This window comes from Gorilla gorilla, chromosome 11, assembly GCF_029281585.2.
Source record: "Gorilla gorilla gorilla isolate KB3781 chromosome 11, NHGRI_mGorGor1-v2.1_pri, whole genome shotgun sequence".
NCBI lineage: Eukaryota > Metazoa > Chordata > Mammalia > Primates > Hominidae > Gorilla > Gorilla gorilla.
In genome coordinates this window covers 45,439,733-45,454,103 of record NC_073235.2, presented here as the reverse complement: position 1 = coordinate 45,454,103, position 14,371 = coordinate 45,439,733, and the positions used below count along the sequence as shown (strand labels likewise).

Here is a 14,371-nt window from a genome sequence, read left to right as displayed (position 1 = left end):
TTATCATTAAATGGTAGTTAAAGGCAGATACTTGGATCCTTTTTTATTTTCATCACATAGAGCTCCATGGCCTTTGCTGATAGCACAATACATCTTATTACATTTAGGTAGTAAAATTCTATGTTCTGCCTCAGAGAATTTATATCTCAGAATATTATGCCACCTACTCCTCACTCTGGTAGACACCATGGTAATAATCTTTAAGGATATGTTTCTTCCTGCAATGCTTTTGGCATCTCCCTCCCTTTAAAATACCACACAGAGTCTGCTTCTTCATTTTGTTAGCCCACTAGCCTGGGGTAGTGAAATGTATTTAGAAAGTGTTACCCAAATAAACCCAAAGTAAAGTGGCCTGTCATTAGAAAGAGTTGATGTAGATTAAAGTGCAGTTATAAACATCAGTATTAAAGTTAAGAAAAAATATTATATTGTTCAAACAAAGCTACTTAAAATAGTCGCAGCATAGATGTAATCTTCTTTTACAAATGCTGGAAAGGAAAAGAGAGCATGGGAGAGAGTTAACTCACTGCCACAGAATAAATCATTGCTATAAGTGGGTGTTTTCTGAGACATCTACTAGGAGTATTTACTCACAAAATTAGAATTGCAGGATGTAAAATTAGGAAGTTAATAGAAACTTGGATCCTCTTTAAAGTAGGACCATGCTGCAACCATCCCACAAAATGAAAAATGATCCTGTTTTTAGAAAGCTTCCTTCCATAAGTAAATAATTACAATTTCACGGGCTGCCTTCATTACATTATAATTTTTTTTCCATGATCCAATTGATGATTAGCCAATAAAGATGTTGAGAGGCCAGGGACGGTGGCTCACGCCTGTAATCCCAGCATTTTGGGAGTCCAAGGTGGGTTGATCCCTTGAGACCAGGTGTTTGAGACCAGCCTGGGCAACATAGGGAGACGTTGTCTCTACAAAATTAAAGAAAAAATTAACCAGGCTTGGTGGCATGTACCTATAGTTGTAGCTACTCAGGAGACTGAGGTGGGAGGATAGCCTGGGCCCAAGTGTTTAAGGCTGCAGTGAGCTATGATCACGCCGCTGCACTCCAGCCTGGGCAACAGAGTGACACCCTGACTCCAAAAAAAAGAATGTTAATTAGAAAAACAAAAACAAAGATGTTGTGAAAAATCTTTGTAACATGCCATTCTATGTATTTTCTTAATGCTCTCTTATTCAAACACTATTGCTTTTAATGGAAGAAATCCTTAAATTAAATGAGACTAGAGGGATCTGAAGGAGGCATCTACATCTCTCTGGCATGTTTTATCAGTGTCCTGTCAGCACACACACACTGCCATGTAAAGTAAACTCTGTGGTTTATTCCTGATATTTAATTCAAAGGGACATTTTTGTCTTTAAATAATCTTACCTAAACTGTCACAGTTCTTAGAAGAATCCCTGTAGAGACAAAACTGTAGTAGGTTTTTGCTCTTATGAAAAAGAGAGAACACCCTTTATGTAGCAGATTTGACAATGTAAATGACCTAAAATATTGTGATTCTATTTTAGGAACATAATACCCATCTCCCAGCTTACAATATGCTCTTTAGGACTGATATATCCTTCTGTTCTAGCTGAATTGTGACACTATGATTGTTAACCAATGTTATTCTCCATTAAATAATCCAGGTCATTAGTAAATATTTAATATAAACTATTATTCCCAAATACTTTATGCCTATTGCCTACTCATTCCGACAGACCCATAGGTTTCAGGCATATTGTTGCTTCTTCTTGTTACAAAACCTTTTTACTTATAATTATTAAGTATCAAATAAATATAATCACCCAAAAAGTTTTATATTTCAGAATACTGGAATTGCCTAAATATTGCCATTTTGCAAAACAAATATATTCTTCAATGTGTTATTAATCTACTTTAGAAATCCCATAGAGTTGAAAATGAAAATGCAAAATAATGGTAATAGAATTTTAAAACTAACACAGAGGTAAAAGATTCTAAGAAAACTATTTTCACAGTTTTCCTTAAATAAGTGTAAGTTTTAGAAATCATTTGGTTCTACTATCATCTGAATGTGTCCCCTTCAAATTCTTATGTTAAAATTTGATCTGCCAATGTGACAGTATTAAGAGGTAGAGTCTTTAGGAGGTGATTCAGTCATAAGGGCAGAGCCCTCATGAATGGGATTAGTACCCTTGTAAAACAGGTGGGAGGCAGGTGTTTGCCTCTTCTGCCACATGAGGATACAGCAAGAAGCACCATCTTGGAAGCAGAGAGCAGACCTTACCAGACACTAAGTCAGCCAGCACCTTGATCTTGGACTTCCCAGCCTCCAGAATTGTAAGAATATTCATTTCTCTTCTCTATAAATTATCCAGACTCAGGTATTTTGTATAGCAGCGGGAACAAACCAAGACAGATCCTAAAATATTTCTAGTTGTACCTCTATTCTTGGTTTTTCCTTAGTATAAGAAATCAAAGATGGTAGCCTTATGAATTACAAAATCAGGCTGCATTATGACAAAAAATCATTTATTCAATACTTAGGTGTGGTAGGCAGTATGTCTGCAATAGGCCATAAAACTAGAGAAGATGGAATCCATGAGCCAAATGGCATTTCCTACTTTACAATACTTGGATGGACAGAGATTTGACATCTATATGCCTGTGTAAAATCTTGCTTTGTTGAAGCACTCTAATTTTTATGTTACTGTTAAGATTATAATTTTTTTTGAGACTGGGTCTGACTCTGCTGCCCAGGCTGGAGTGCAGTGTCACAATCTCAGCTCACTGCAAACCCCCACTTTCCAGGCTCAAGCGATCCTCCCACCTCAACCTCACGAATAGCTGGGACTACAGGCATGTGCCACTACATCCAGCTAAATTTCTTTTGTATATTTTGTAGAGACAGGGTTTTACCATGTTGCCCAAGCTGGTCTCAAACTCCTGAACTCAAGTGATCTGCCTGCCTTGGCCTCCCAAAGTCCTGGGGTTACAGCCTTGAACCACCGCGCCTGGTCAAGATTATACATTTTTAACATTATCTTTTTCAACTAAGCAACTACTTTCAATGTGCATTGTAGTATTTAATAAGTGTGTAATCCTCTTTGACTCAGTGATTCCCATAATCTTCCATTGGTCAAGAAGAAAGGGAGTCACTGACCTGGCTTGAGTATCAACCAAGAAGTAGAGCAGAAGTGGCATAGAGGGAGGCAAAGAGGAAGAAGTGATCAGATAAAACTTACCACAATAATGGGAGGCCCTGGATGTAGAGGCAACTGAACACATGCAGGGTTTGATTTTAGTACAAAAAAACAAGGCAACAGTCAGAATGAAAACTGAAGAGACCCACAGACCACTGAAGTGGCATGAAGACTACATGTATGTATGTATGTATGTATGTATGTATGTATGTATGTATGTATTTAAAGACATGGTCTTGCTGTAGCCCAGGCTGGAGTGCAGTGGCACAATCACAGCTTACTGCAGCCTTGACCTTCTGGGTGCAAGTGATCCTCTCACCTCAGCCTCTCAAGTAGCTTGGACTACAGGCATGCACCACCATGCCCAGCTAATTTTTGTATTTTTTTGTAGAGTTGAGATCTCACAATGTTGCCCAGGTTGGTCTGGAACTACTGGGCTTTTGTGGTCCACTTGCCTCAGCCTCCCAAAGTGCTGGGATTACAGATGGTAGCCACTGCACCCATCCCTTTGTTGCTCAGGCTGGTTTTAATTCCTGGGCTAAAGTGACCCACACTGGCCTCCCAAAGTGCCGGGAATACAGCCATGAGCCACTATGCCTGGTCTGACTACTTTGAACACATCTGAACAAAGAGCAGCCACAGAAAGAAATTTATCTAAACTTAAGCAAAGCCTCCTAAAAATACAGCTGCTACTGACCCATCCTCAGAGGTAGATGGACCTTAGTACCTGGAGGTACAAATTCAGCTGCCATTCATCTCCCTCTTGGGAGCTTCCAGCTAGGAAGGATACTGCCCATTAGCATCATGATGAAAAAGCCCAATAGAAACTTTTATATTTTCCCACTGAAGCTCTAAAACTCTTCCCTTTAGTCAAGCTGGTATATAAACCCTTACCCATGGCTGTTCATCAAACTACCCCTTGTAGAATTCTTGTATCTGAGTGTGAAATAAACTTTTCTCCTGTTAACCTGTCTGTTGTCAATTAATTGGCAGGCCCTCAATCACCTTGACCTAAGTACTCATTTGGTAGAGAAAAAGTTTCCTCCCAACAGAACTTCAGCTGGAAAACATCAGAAGTGGGATTTTAAGCTAAATATTTGGGAGGTAAAAAATAATAATGAGCAAACAGTTTTGGGATCAAAAACGATGGGTGAGGTAGGAAAAAGAGGCAGGTGATCAGGCATCCCAAACACCACAGACATTTATGGGTGGGGCCATGATGTTGACTGAGTCACTACAGCTTAAAACAAGAAGACTAAAATAAACAAAGTGAGGATGGAATAGATGTCCATTTGCTTAGAAGTCTTCTTTAATTCACTGTACATTGCCTGAAGCATTAAAATATACAACCTTTCTGAATCATCTGTCTAATGAAAACTCAGTAAGAAGGTTTAATTAAAATGATGAAATTTTCCTTCATCACAAGGTGAAATATAAAAGACAAAACAATAGAAGAGCATGAGGTGCTTTCCTCAAATGCAACTTTAAAGTCTTGAAAATAATCAACCAGTTTCTTACTTAAGTAGGATGACCATAAGGATATGAATAGAATAGCAGGGCAGAGTATATTTTAAATGCTTAGGGGATAAAAATTCACAACCTTGCTGAATGAATATCCAAGAGGCAAGGACACTCTATAAAGTTCAAATTCATTCAATCTAATTATCTGCCCTCTCTTACATTAAGGCCAAAAATGAATATTAACCATTTTTATTAACTATGACCCCCATTCATTAAATACTAAAACCTGCTAGAGCAAATGTGGTGGTATGTATTTTGCAAATTATGCATAAAATTTATGCAGATAAAGTTATAACATGATTAATAAATTATATAAACTTCTATCATTCTTACATCAAGTGGTGAAATTACGTTCTTAATCACTAAAATTAAGAACTTCACAGTGTTATCTAATAGCCATAGTTGTAATCATTTGCACAGTGTAAGCTAAACATTATTTATTCATTTATTTTATTGAAGCAGAGTCACCCAGGCTGGAGTGCAGTGGTGCAATCTCCGCTCACTGCAACCTCTGCCTCCCGGGTTCAAGCTATTCTCTTGCCTTAGTCTCCTGAATAGCTGGGATTACAGGCACCTGCCACCATGCCAGGCTAATTTTTATATTTTTAGTAGAGACGAGGTTTCACCATGTTGGTCAGACTGGTCTCAAACTCCTGAGCTTAGGAGATCCATCCATGTCAGCTTCCCAAAGTGCTGGGATTACAGGCGTGAGCCACCATTCCCGGCCTAATTTTTGTATTTTTTTTAGTAGAGATGAAGTTTCGCCACGTTGGCCAGGCTGGTCTCAAACTGTTGACCTCAAGTGATCTGCCTACCTCGGCCTCCCAAAGTGCTGCAATTACAGGCATGAGCCATTGTGACTGGTCTACTAAACTTTAAAGAATGGATATTATTCCCAATTTGAAAACCAGTAGCATGAAGAATGAAGAAAGGTAAAGAATGTATTCTGAGTTTCTATGACAGCCAAATGTTTTTCCTCTGAAATTCTATTTGGTTTGGTTTCATCTTTCTGAAACGTTTTCCTAACTGTCAAGTTTGGCTCATCTTCATATTGATTTTTCAGTTTCAAATAATTAGAAAATATTTCTGGTTATCATAAAAGTAAGTGTTGATAATTTAGCCTAATCATGAAGAAATTAAGCTTCGGAACATTAACTCCTCTGTTAGCTATTAAAGAAATAAAATAAAATGATTACATGTGGTTTAGAGATGTCAACACAGGAGAGGAACTTAAACGTTTAAATATTGTAAAAGTTTTAGTCCTGATTCTGCCACTAGCTTGCTATGTTACCTTATTCTGATCCTCAGTTATTTCATCAATCAAATGAGACTACTGAGCAGCTAAGATTTCTCTGTATCCATGGATTCCCTCTCTATGGATTCAACCAACTGCGGATCAAAAATATTTGGGGAAAAAAATGGATGGCTGCATATATATACTAAACATGTACAGACTTTTTTTCTCGTCACTATTCCCTAAACAATACAGTATAACAGCTATTTACATGACATTTATACTGTGTTAGGTATTATAAGTAATCTAGAGATTATTTAAAGTATATGGCATAGGCCTAGGTTCTTTGGAAATATGATGCCATTTGTATTTAAGGGACTTGACCATTGTGGATTTTGGAATGATAGGGAGGCTCTGGAACTAATCCTCCACAGATACCAAGGGATGACTGTACTAGGATTCTATTACACATCTTTCCAAATATTAGACAACCTAATTTGATTTTGTAAATTTTTGTATGAGATGTAGAGTAGTAGCTTTTAAAATAATACTTACATTTTGGCCCACTTATCTAGTTCTTCTTCAAGATATGTTTTAACCATTTTTGGTTGAAGGCCAAGAGAATTTCCCAAGAAATAGATGGCATTTTCATCTTTATTCACTAATGATAAATCAACTGAAACAGAAGAAATGTCAAAAAAAAAAATACAAGCTTTTTCAGTATGGTATTGTTAAGCCAGTACAAATAATTAATGCAGTCAACTCTAAGAAGGATAAAAAGTAATTAAAAATTACTCCCAAGGATGACATCAGGTCCTCTAAAAAATAATTAACTTTTGCATTTACATTTAAAATATAATTTAAACCTATAGAGGCTATTATGAGGATCTCTCATATTTACTGTGCTCCATGAGGAAATCTAAATTAGCAACTACTTCCAATCATGAATTGCCAAAGCATTAGAAAAGAGTTAAAAACAAATGTTTTTAATTAGGAAATACATCAGCCTATCTAATTGTATAAGAAGATTACCAGAATTTAGTCAAGTACTAACACTGTACTAATTTGTGTTGTAGACATGGCAATTTTTTAAAAAAATGCAAATAATTATTTACATAACTTAAGTAGATGTACTGGATTTATGCGTTTTTTTCATTCTATATCCATACACACGTACACATAGTACTAACACATGTATAGGCAAAGATTGTTTTCTACATCTACTTCTTATTCATATAAATCAAACTTAGATGATTTTTATCCTGCAGTTAACCCACTGCAAACAAACCAATCCATGTGCTTAAGACGTAGTCCAGAAAGTCACAAGTTTACAATCACATTTGTAAACTACTGAGTTTTCTCTTATATCTTAGGGAAAAAAAGACTAAGCTTCTCGTTTATATTTCACTGGAATCATTAAGTACTATGTTGGTGTTTACTTCAGACTACTTAATTAAACCTTTAAAGACTTTTTAAAGACATACCATCTATTTCAACCTGATCCCTTTTATAGATATTGTTTTTCACTGGCATCTTTTAAGCCTGACCAATAAAAGATATGTACATATTGTTTACACATGTGTGCCAGAAGAGTCCTCTTGGTTAAGGTATCCATTATTTCCTGGATCTAGGATTAGATATGCCTCCCCATTTCCCATCCTCAAGGTTATCATGTCAGCCAGGCACAGTGGCCCATGCCTGTAATCCCGGTACTTTTGGAGGCAAAATTGGGAGGATCACTTGAGCCCAGGAGTTCAAGACAAGCCTGGGCAACATAGTGAGACTCCATCTCTATTTAATTTATTTTTTTTTAATAAAAGGTTATCACATCAATCGTTCTTGTCACATTGGACATTACTGATAATCCCCTTATAGCTTGAGTCCATGTTTAGTGCCTTTGGGATTATATCCACAGTTTTCATGGCTCCTGCACTTCCTCTACACAACCGTTGAGAATATGGGAGCTCTAGGTTCATCCATAGTTCCCAGTCCTTCAGTGCCAGATGCTGACTCTTCCACAACTCAATGTCGTGTGGATTCTGTTGGACATCTTGTTTAGTATTTAATGCTTATGAAGTGGGAGAGGGTCCGCTTTCTGAAGCATTTATTGTATTTATCTTTTTTTCCCAAAGGCAAGTCAGGATTAATGTACACCAGTCAATCCTATTCTTTAGGATTATTTTCTGTCTCCTCTACTGACAACTTTTTTAGCATATTGTGGGTTTAGTGCTATGCTAAAACATTTATTGTAGAGATTGTGATATTATTACATTTTTCTTTAAAGTAGGTATTGCCAATTAGGGCATACATTTTTTGCAGTTTCTCAATGGTCCTCTTGGTTTTCTTTCTCACTTCAATGGCCTTTTCACAAAGGCCGTGGAGCTTACTAGAACTTTCCTTTTCAAAGTGAACTGCTTGATTAACACATGTCCTGTTAGTAAATCCCAAAATTTTGGTTAAGTCACAATGCTTCAAGACCGCAGTTCACTCTTCTTGTAGGTATTGTTTTCCAACTCTTTCTTTTAGTGCCTTTGCTTCTTATTCCCTGGAAAGTCTTCCTGCATTGAATTTAGCCTGATCTTATTAGGGAGAGGAAAAGGGGGATAAGGTGTCTCAATTTCTTCCTCTTAATCCATACTGTCCAGATCTACTATGAGAAAACACTGAGAGGTGTCATGATCTGGGGATCCTGTGGGTTCATGTTCAGATCAGATCATTTGCTGCATTTGTTCTGTTAATACCCAGCAGGCAGGATCTGTAACCAGTACCCTTGTTTTAAGCAAGGCAAGGCAAACTTTTTCTGTAAAAAGCCAGAAAGTAAATATTTCAGGCTTTCCAGGCCATACAGTCTTTGCTGCAATTCCTCTTTTTTGTTATGATAGGATTAAAAAAGCCATAGATAATTAAAAAATAAATGTGGCAGTGATCCTAAAAACTTTATTCCAAAAAAGAAGGCAGAGATTTTTGAGCCTTGTCTTAGGGTCACACTTCAAATTCTGGCACAGATTGGCCATGTTAAAAGAGTTCATCAGTTCCCCCTATCAGCCAAGTCTCCACATTCAGTAAATCCTCCTTGAGCTGGGAATACTTGCTTCATGTAACAAGCCCCCCTAGTTTACTAGGGCTTCTAGAACTAAAGCTTCTGGGTAGCTTAAACATAAATTTATTGTCTTACAATTTTGCAGGCCCTAAGTCCAAAATCAAGTGTTGACAAGGTTGATTACTTTCAAGCACTGTGATGGAAGAATATGTTCTAGGCCTCTCTGCTTGGCTTACAGATGGCCATCTCTTGAGTGTTTGGCGTTCTCCCAGTATGCCTGTGTGTTTCCCGATTTCCCCCTTTTATAAGAACATCACAACATATTGAATTAGGGCCCACTCTAATGATCTCATTTTAACTTGATGATTTTTGTAAGGACAGTATTAGGAACAGGTGGTTAGGCTGTCAACACATGCATTTTTAGGGAACATAATTCAACCCATAGCACTCTGCTTAAAAGTTCACTTGACTTCAAACTTGTTTACGAGCTCAAGATTTTCAGCTTTTAACAAGCAGGGCTTGCTCCAGTTAGTCCTTAAGTCAACAGTGTTAGAGCCATTCTTCTGGAATGCTCCTTTCTTTGAAAAGGCTACAGTATGATTGCTATAAAGCTCATGGTTCTGAAAACTCACTTGATTGCTTGAGGAGCATTTTAGTGCATCAAAAATGTCCACCACTGTGGACCTTATGAGCTTACTCTTTTAGTTTATATGAAGCTTAACCTAGGAACTAGTTTCAAAATATCAACATCACTTCAGATTTAAATCTTCTCCCCAGCCCTAGCTCATGCTTGACTTAAGTTCAGGAAACTGCAGTTTGGAACAAAGGAATGTGTCTATTAAGAATTTATTTTCTTGTTCCTCACTGCTGCTGCTTCTAATTCCTCCAATGGAGTGGAAAAAGAAAGGCAAGAAAATCTTAGTCCAGCTTTGGTGCTTTTTGGTTAGCTCTTTCCCTTATGAAGTATTTTTTCTGAGTTCATGAAAATCTCCTTCCCACTGGAGACCTCCAATCTCCAGTTTCCTGAAGTAGTTAATGAATACTTAAGCTGATGTCTCACAATCTGCTCACTACCACCACTTCCCACCTCATACAATATATTTCTAGAATATTCATGCAAAAATTACCACAACCCAACAAGCAGGCTTCTCAGGTATGACCCTTTTGCAGTATATTTTTGTTATAGGAGTTATTAAGAAATTATTTTAGGCAGATACAGATGAAAAGGGGTCCTTGGGAAGTTTTTGTTTCTTTTAAAGCAGCTCCAGAAATGTTTCTTGTCTAACAGGAAAGCCCCGGCTCTTAGAGCCTGCAGGCAAGCTTTAATATGCAAATGAAGGCCATTAGAAACTGGGTCCACCAAACATGGTGATTTCCCTTGTCTTCCTCTTGTCCCCACATGTGCCTGGCAACATGGCCGCCCTCACATATCCCCACAACTGGTCTCTAGCACAGTCAGAACACACACAACATTTATTGATAAAGTTCACCATCTTATACGGACATAGTTCATGTTGCCCCAAGATAATGACAATAATAACATCAAAGAGAACTGATCACAGATTACTATTACAGAGATAATAATGAAAAAGTTTGAAATATTGTGAGAACTGCCAAAATGTGCCACAGAAACACAAAGTGAGCACATGTTCTTGGAAAAATGATGCCTATAGACTTGCTGGAATTGGAGTTGCCACTAACCTTTAATTTATAAAAAATGCAGTATCTGTGAAGCACTCTAAAGAAAAATATAGAGCTCCCCAGATATGGGCAGTTTTCCAATCAGGAAAACAGGTGAGGTGCTCAAGATGGCTGACTAGAAGTAGCTAGTATATGCTGCTCTCATGGAGAGAAAACAAAGTGGTGAGTAAATGCTACGACTTCAAGTAGATCATCTAAGATGTCATGTTGGGATTCAACAAGAAAGCAAGAGGACCCACAGAGAAGAGAGGAACAAAGCCAAGGACTTGCCCACTTGGGACCAGTATAGACCTGGGGAAAGTTACCTAAAGTCAGGAAAGGGTTGATGAGTGAGAGTTCCCAGGGGATCCAAACATCTGCCATGGACCTTTGCAATCCTGGGCATGGGAGAAGCCCTTGACCTCAGTGGAACTCCAAATCAACACAGAGACCAGCCTGGAGTCTTTGCAGGGGTACCGCTTAAGCCCAGTGGAGCTGCACAGGCCTTGGATCCCTGAGCAGCTAGGCATCAGCTGCCATAGCGCCAGTAGAGGCTACTGTAATGGTGCCAAGGAGTGGCCAGACTGCCTAAGCCAACAGCAATAAAACAGGTCAAAGAAGAGCAATACATAATGATAAAATGTTCATTTCAACAAGAACACTAAACTATCCTAAATATATACATAGCAAACACTGGAGCACCCAGATTCATAAAACAAGTACTTCTAGACCTATGAAAAGACTTAGATGGTTAACAATACTAGTAGGGATTTCAACACCCCAAAGAGAGCATTAGACAGATCATCAAGTCAGAAAACTAACAAAGACATTTTGGACTTCAATTCAACACTTAGCCAATGGGACCTAATAGACATCTACAAAACACTCCACCCATCAACCACAGATTATACATTCTTCTCGTCTGTGAACAGAACATACTCTATGATTGATCATATGCTTGGAGATAAAGCAAGTCTCAATAAATTCAAAAAATTGAAATCATACCAGCCATACTTTCAGGCCACAGTGGAATAAAAGTAGAAATCAATACCAAGAAGATCTCTCAGAAGTACACTATTACATAGAAATTAAGCAACTTACTCCTGAATGACTTTGGGGTAAACAATGAAATTAAGGCAGATATCAAAAAATTATTTGAAATAAATGAAAACAGAGACACAACCAACATGCCAAAATCTCTGAGATGCAGCAAACACAGTATTATGAGGAAAACTTATAGTGCTAAGCACCTACATCAGTAAGTTAGAAAGATCTGCAATTCCAAATTTAGTAACACACCAAGAGGAACTAGAAAAGCAAGAACAAACTAACTCCAATGCTAGTAGAATAAATAACTGAAATCAAAGGAGAAAAGAATGAAATCAACTCCTAAATATTCATAAAAAGGATCAATGAAACCAAAAGCTTTTTCTTTAAAAGGATAAACAAGATCAGCAGACTACTATCTAGATTAAAAAGAAAAAAACAGACGATTCAAATATGCACAGTCAGAAACAACAAAGATGACATTACAACTAATCCTGCAGAAATACAAAAGATCCAGCCAGGAGCGGTGGCTCCAGCCTGTAATCCCAGCACTTTGGGAGCTGAGGTGGATGGATCACGAGGTCAGGAGATGGAGACGATCCTGGCTAACATGGTGAAACCCTGTTTCTACTAAAAATACAAAAAAAAAATTAGCCAGGCGTGGTGGCGGGCACCTGTATTCCCAGCTACTTCGGAGGCTGAAGTAGGTGAATGGCGTGAACCTGGGAGGCAGAGCTTGCAATGAGCCGAGATCGTGCCACTGCACTCCAGCCTGGGTGACAGAGCGAGACTCCATCTCAAAAAAAAAAAAAAAAGGAAGAAAGAAAGAAAGAAAGAAAGAAAGAAATACAAAAGATTCCGGCTGGGTGCTGTGGCTCATGCCTGTAATTCCAGCACTTTGGGAGGCTGAGGTGGGCGGATCACCTGAGGTCGGGAGTTCGAGACCAGCCTGACCAACATGGAGAAACTCCGTCTCTACTAAAAATACAAAATTAGCTGGGTGCAGTGGCACATGCCTGTAATCCCAGCTATTTGGGAGGCTGAGGCAAGAGAATCGCTTGAACCTGGGATGCAGAGGTTGTGGTGAGCCGAGATTGCACCATTGCACTCCAGCCTGGGCAACACGAGTGAAACTCCATCTCAAAAAAAAAAAAAAAAAAAAAAAAGAAATACAAAAGATCTTTAGAGACTCTTATGAACACTTTATCCGTGAAAACTAGACAATCTGAAGGAAATAGATAAATTCCTGGAAAGATACAACCTCCTAAGACTAAATCAGGTAGAAACAAAGACCCTGAACATTCCAATAGAGTTTCAACTTGAATCAGTCATAAAATCTTACCAACCAAAAAAAGTCCTGTGCCAGATGAATTCATAGCCAAATTCTATCAGACTTACAAAGAAGCGCTGGTACCAACACTGCTGAAACTATCCCAAAAAATTAAGGAGGGGGTGACTCCTCCCCAACTCATTCTAGGAAGCCAGTATCACTCGATACCAAAATCTGCCAAAGAAATAACAACAACAACAACAACAACAAAATTACGGGTCAATATCCCCATTGAAGCAAAAATCATCAACAAAATACTAGCAAACCAAATCCAGAAGCACATGAAAAAGTTATTTCACCACATTCAAGTAGGTTTTATTGCTGGGATGCAGAATTGATTCAACACATGTAAATCCATAAATGTGATTCCGTATGTAAAGATAATTGAGAACAAAAACCATATGATCATGTCAATAGATGTAGAAAAAGCTTTCAGTAAAATCCAATATCCTTTCATGATAAAAACCCTCAACAAACTAGGCATCAAAGGAACATACCACAAAATAATAAGAGCGATCTATGGCAAACTCACAGCCAACATCATACTGAATGAATAAAAGCTGGAGGTATTCTCCTTAAGAACTGGAACAAGTCAAAGATATCTCCCACTCCTACTCAATATAGTACTGGAAATCTTAGCCAGGGCAGTCAGTCAAGAGAAAGAAAGAAAAGGAATCTAAATAGAAAAAAAATTATCTATCTTTACTAATGATAAGATTCTATACCTAGAAAACCCTAAAGACTCCACCAAAATTCTCCTAGAACTGCTACACAATTTCAGTAAAGTTTCAGAATACAAAATCAACGTTAAAAAATCAGGAGCATTTCTATATGCCAAGAATGTTTAAGCTGAGAGCCAAATCAATAATACAATCCCATTTGCAACAGCGAAAAAACAGTAAAACACTAAGAAATATATCTAACCAAGGAGGTGAAAGCTCTCTACAAGGAGAACTCCAAAGTACTGCTCAAAGAAAAATTATAGATGACACAAATAGAAAAACATTCCATACTCATGGATTGGAAGAATCAATATCATGAAAACCACCATATTGCTCAAAGCAATTTATAGATTCAAAGCTATTCCTATCAAACTACCAATGTCATTTCTCACAGAAATAGAAAAATCTATTCTAAAATTTGTATGTGACCAATAAAGAGCCTGAATAGCGAAAGCAATCCCAAGCAAAAAGAACAAGGCTGATGGCATCATTACCTGACTTCAAACTACAAGGCTACAATAACCAAAACACCATGGTACTGGAACCAAAACATATACATAGACCAATAGAACAGGTTAGAGAACCCAGAATAAAGCCATATATCTACAACA

The 14,371-nt window shown here is 37.8% G+C and overlaps 1 protein-coding gene across 6 annotated transcripts in view; it reads right to left on the bottom strand.

Annotated features, from left to right (window-relative positions):
• The window catches only part of KYNU (kynureninase), a 288,310-nt gene that overhangs the window by 111,024 nt on the left and 162,915 nt on the right, over nucleotides 1-14,371 (bottom strand). For all 6 annotated transcript variants that reach the window (XM_055380094.1, XM_063694804.1, XM_063694806.1 and 3 more), the window contains one exon: nucleotides 6,497-6,617. In XM_055380094.1, coding sequence (XP_055236069.1) covers nucleotides 6,497-6,617 — 121 coding nt within the window. The remainder of the gene's footprint in view (nucleotides 1-6,496; nucleotides 6,618-14,371) is intronic.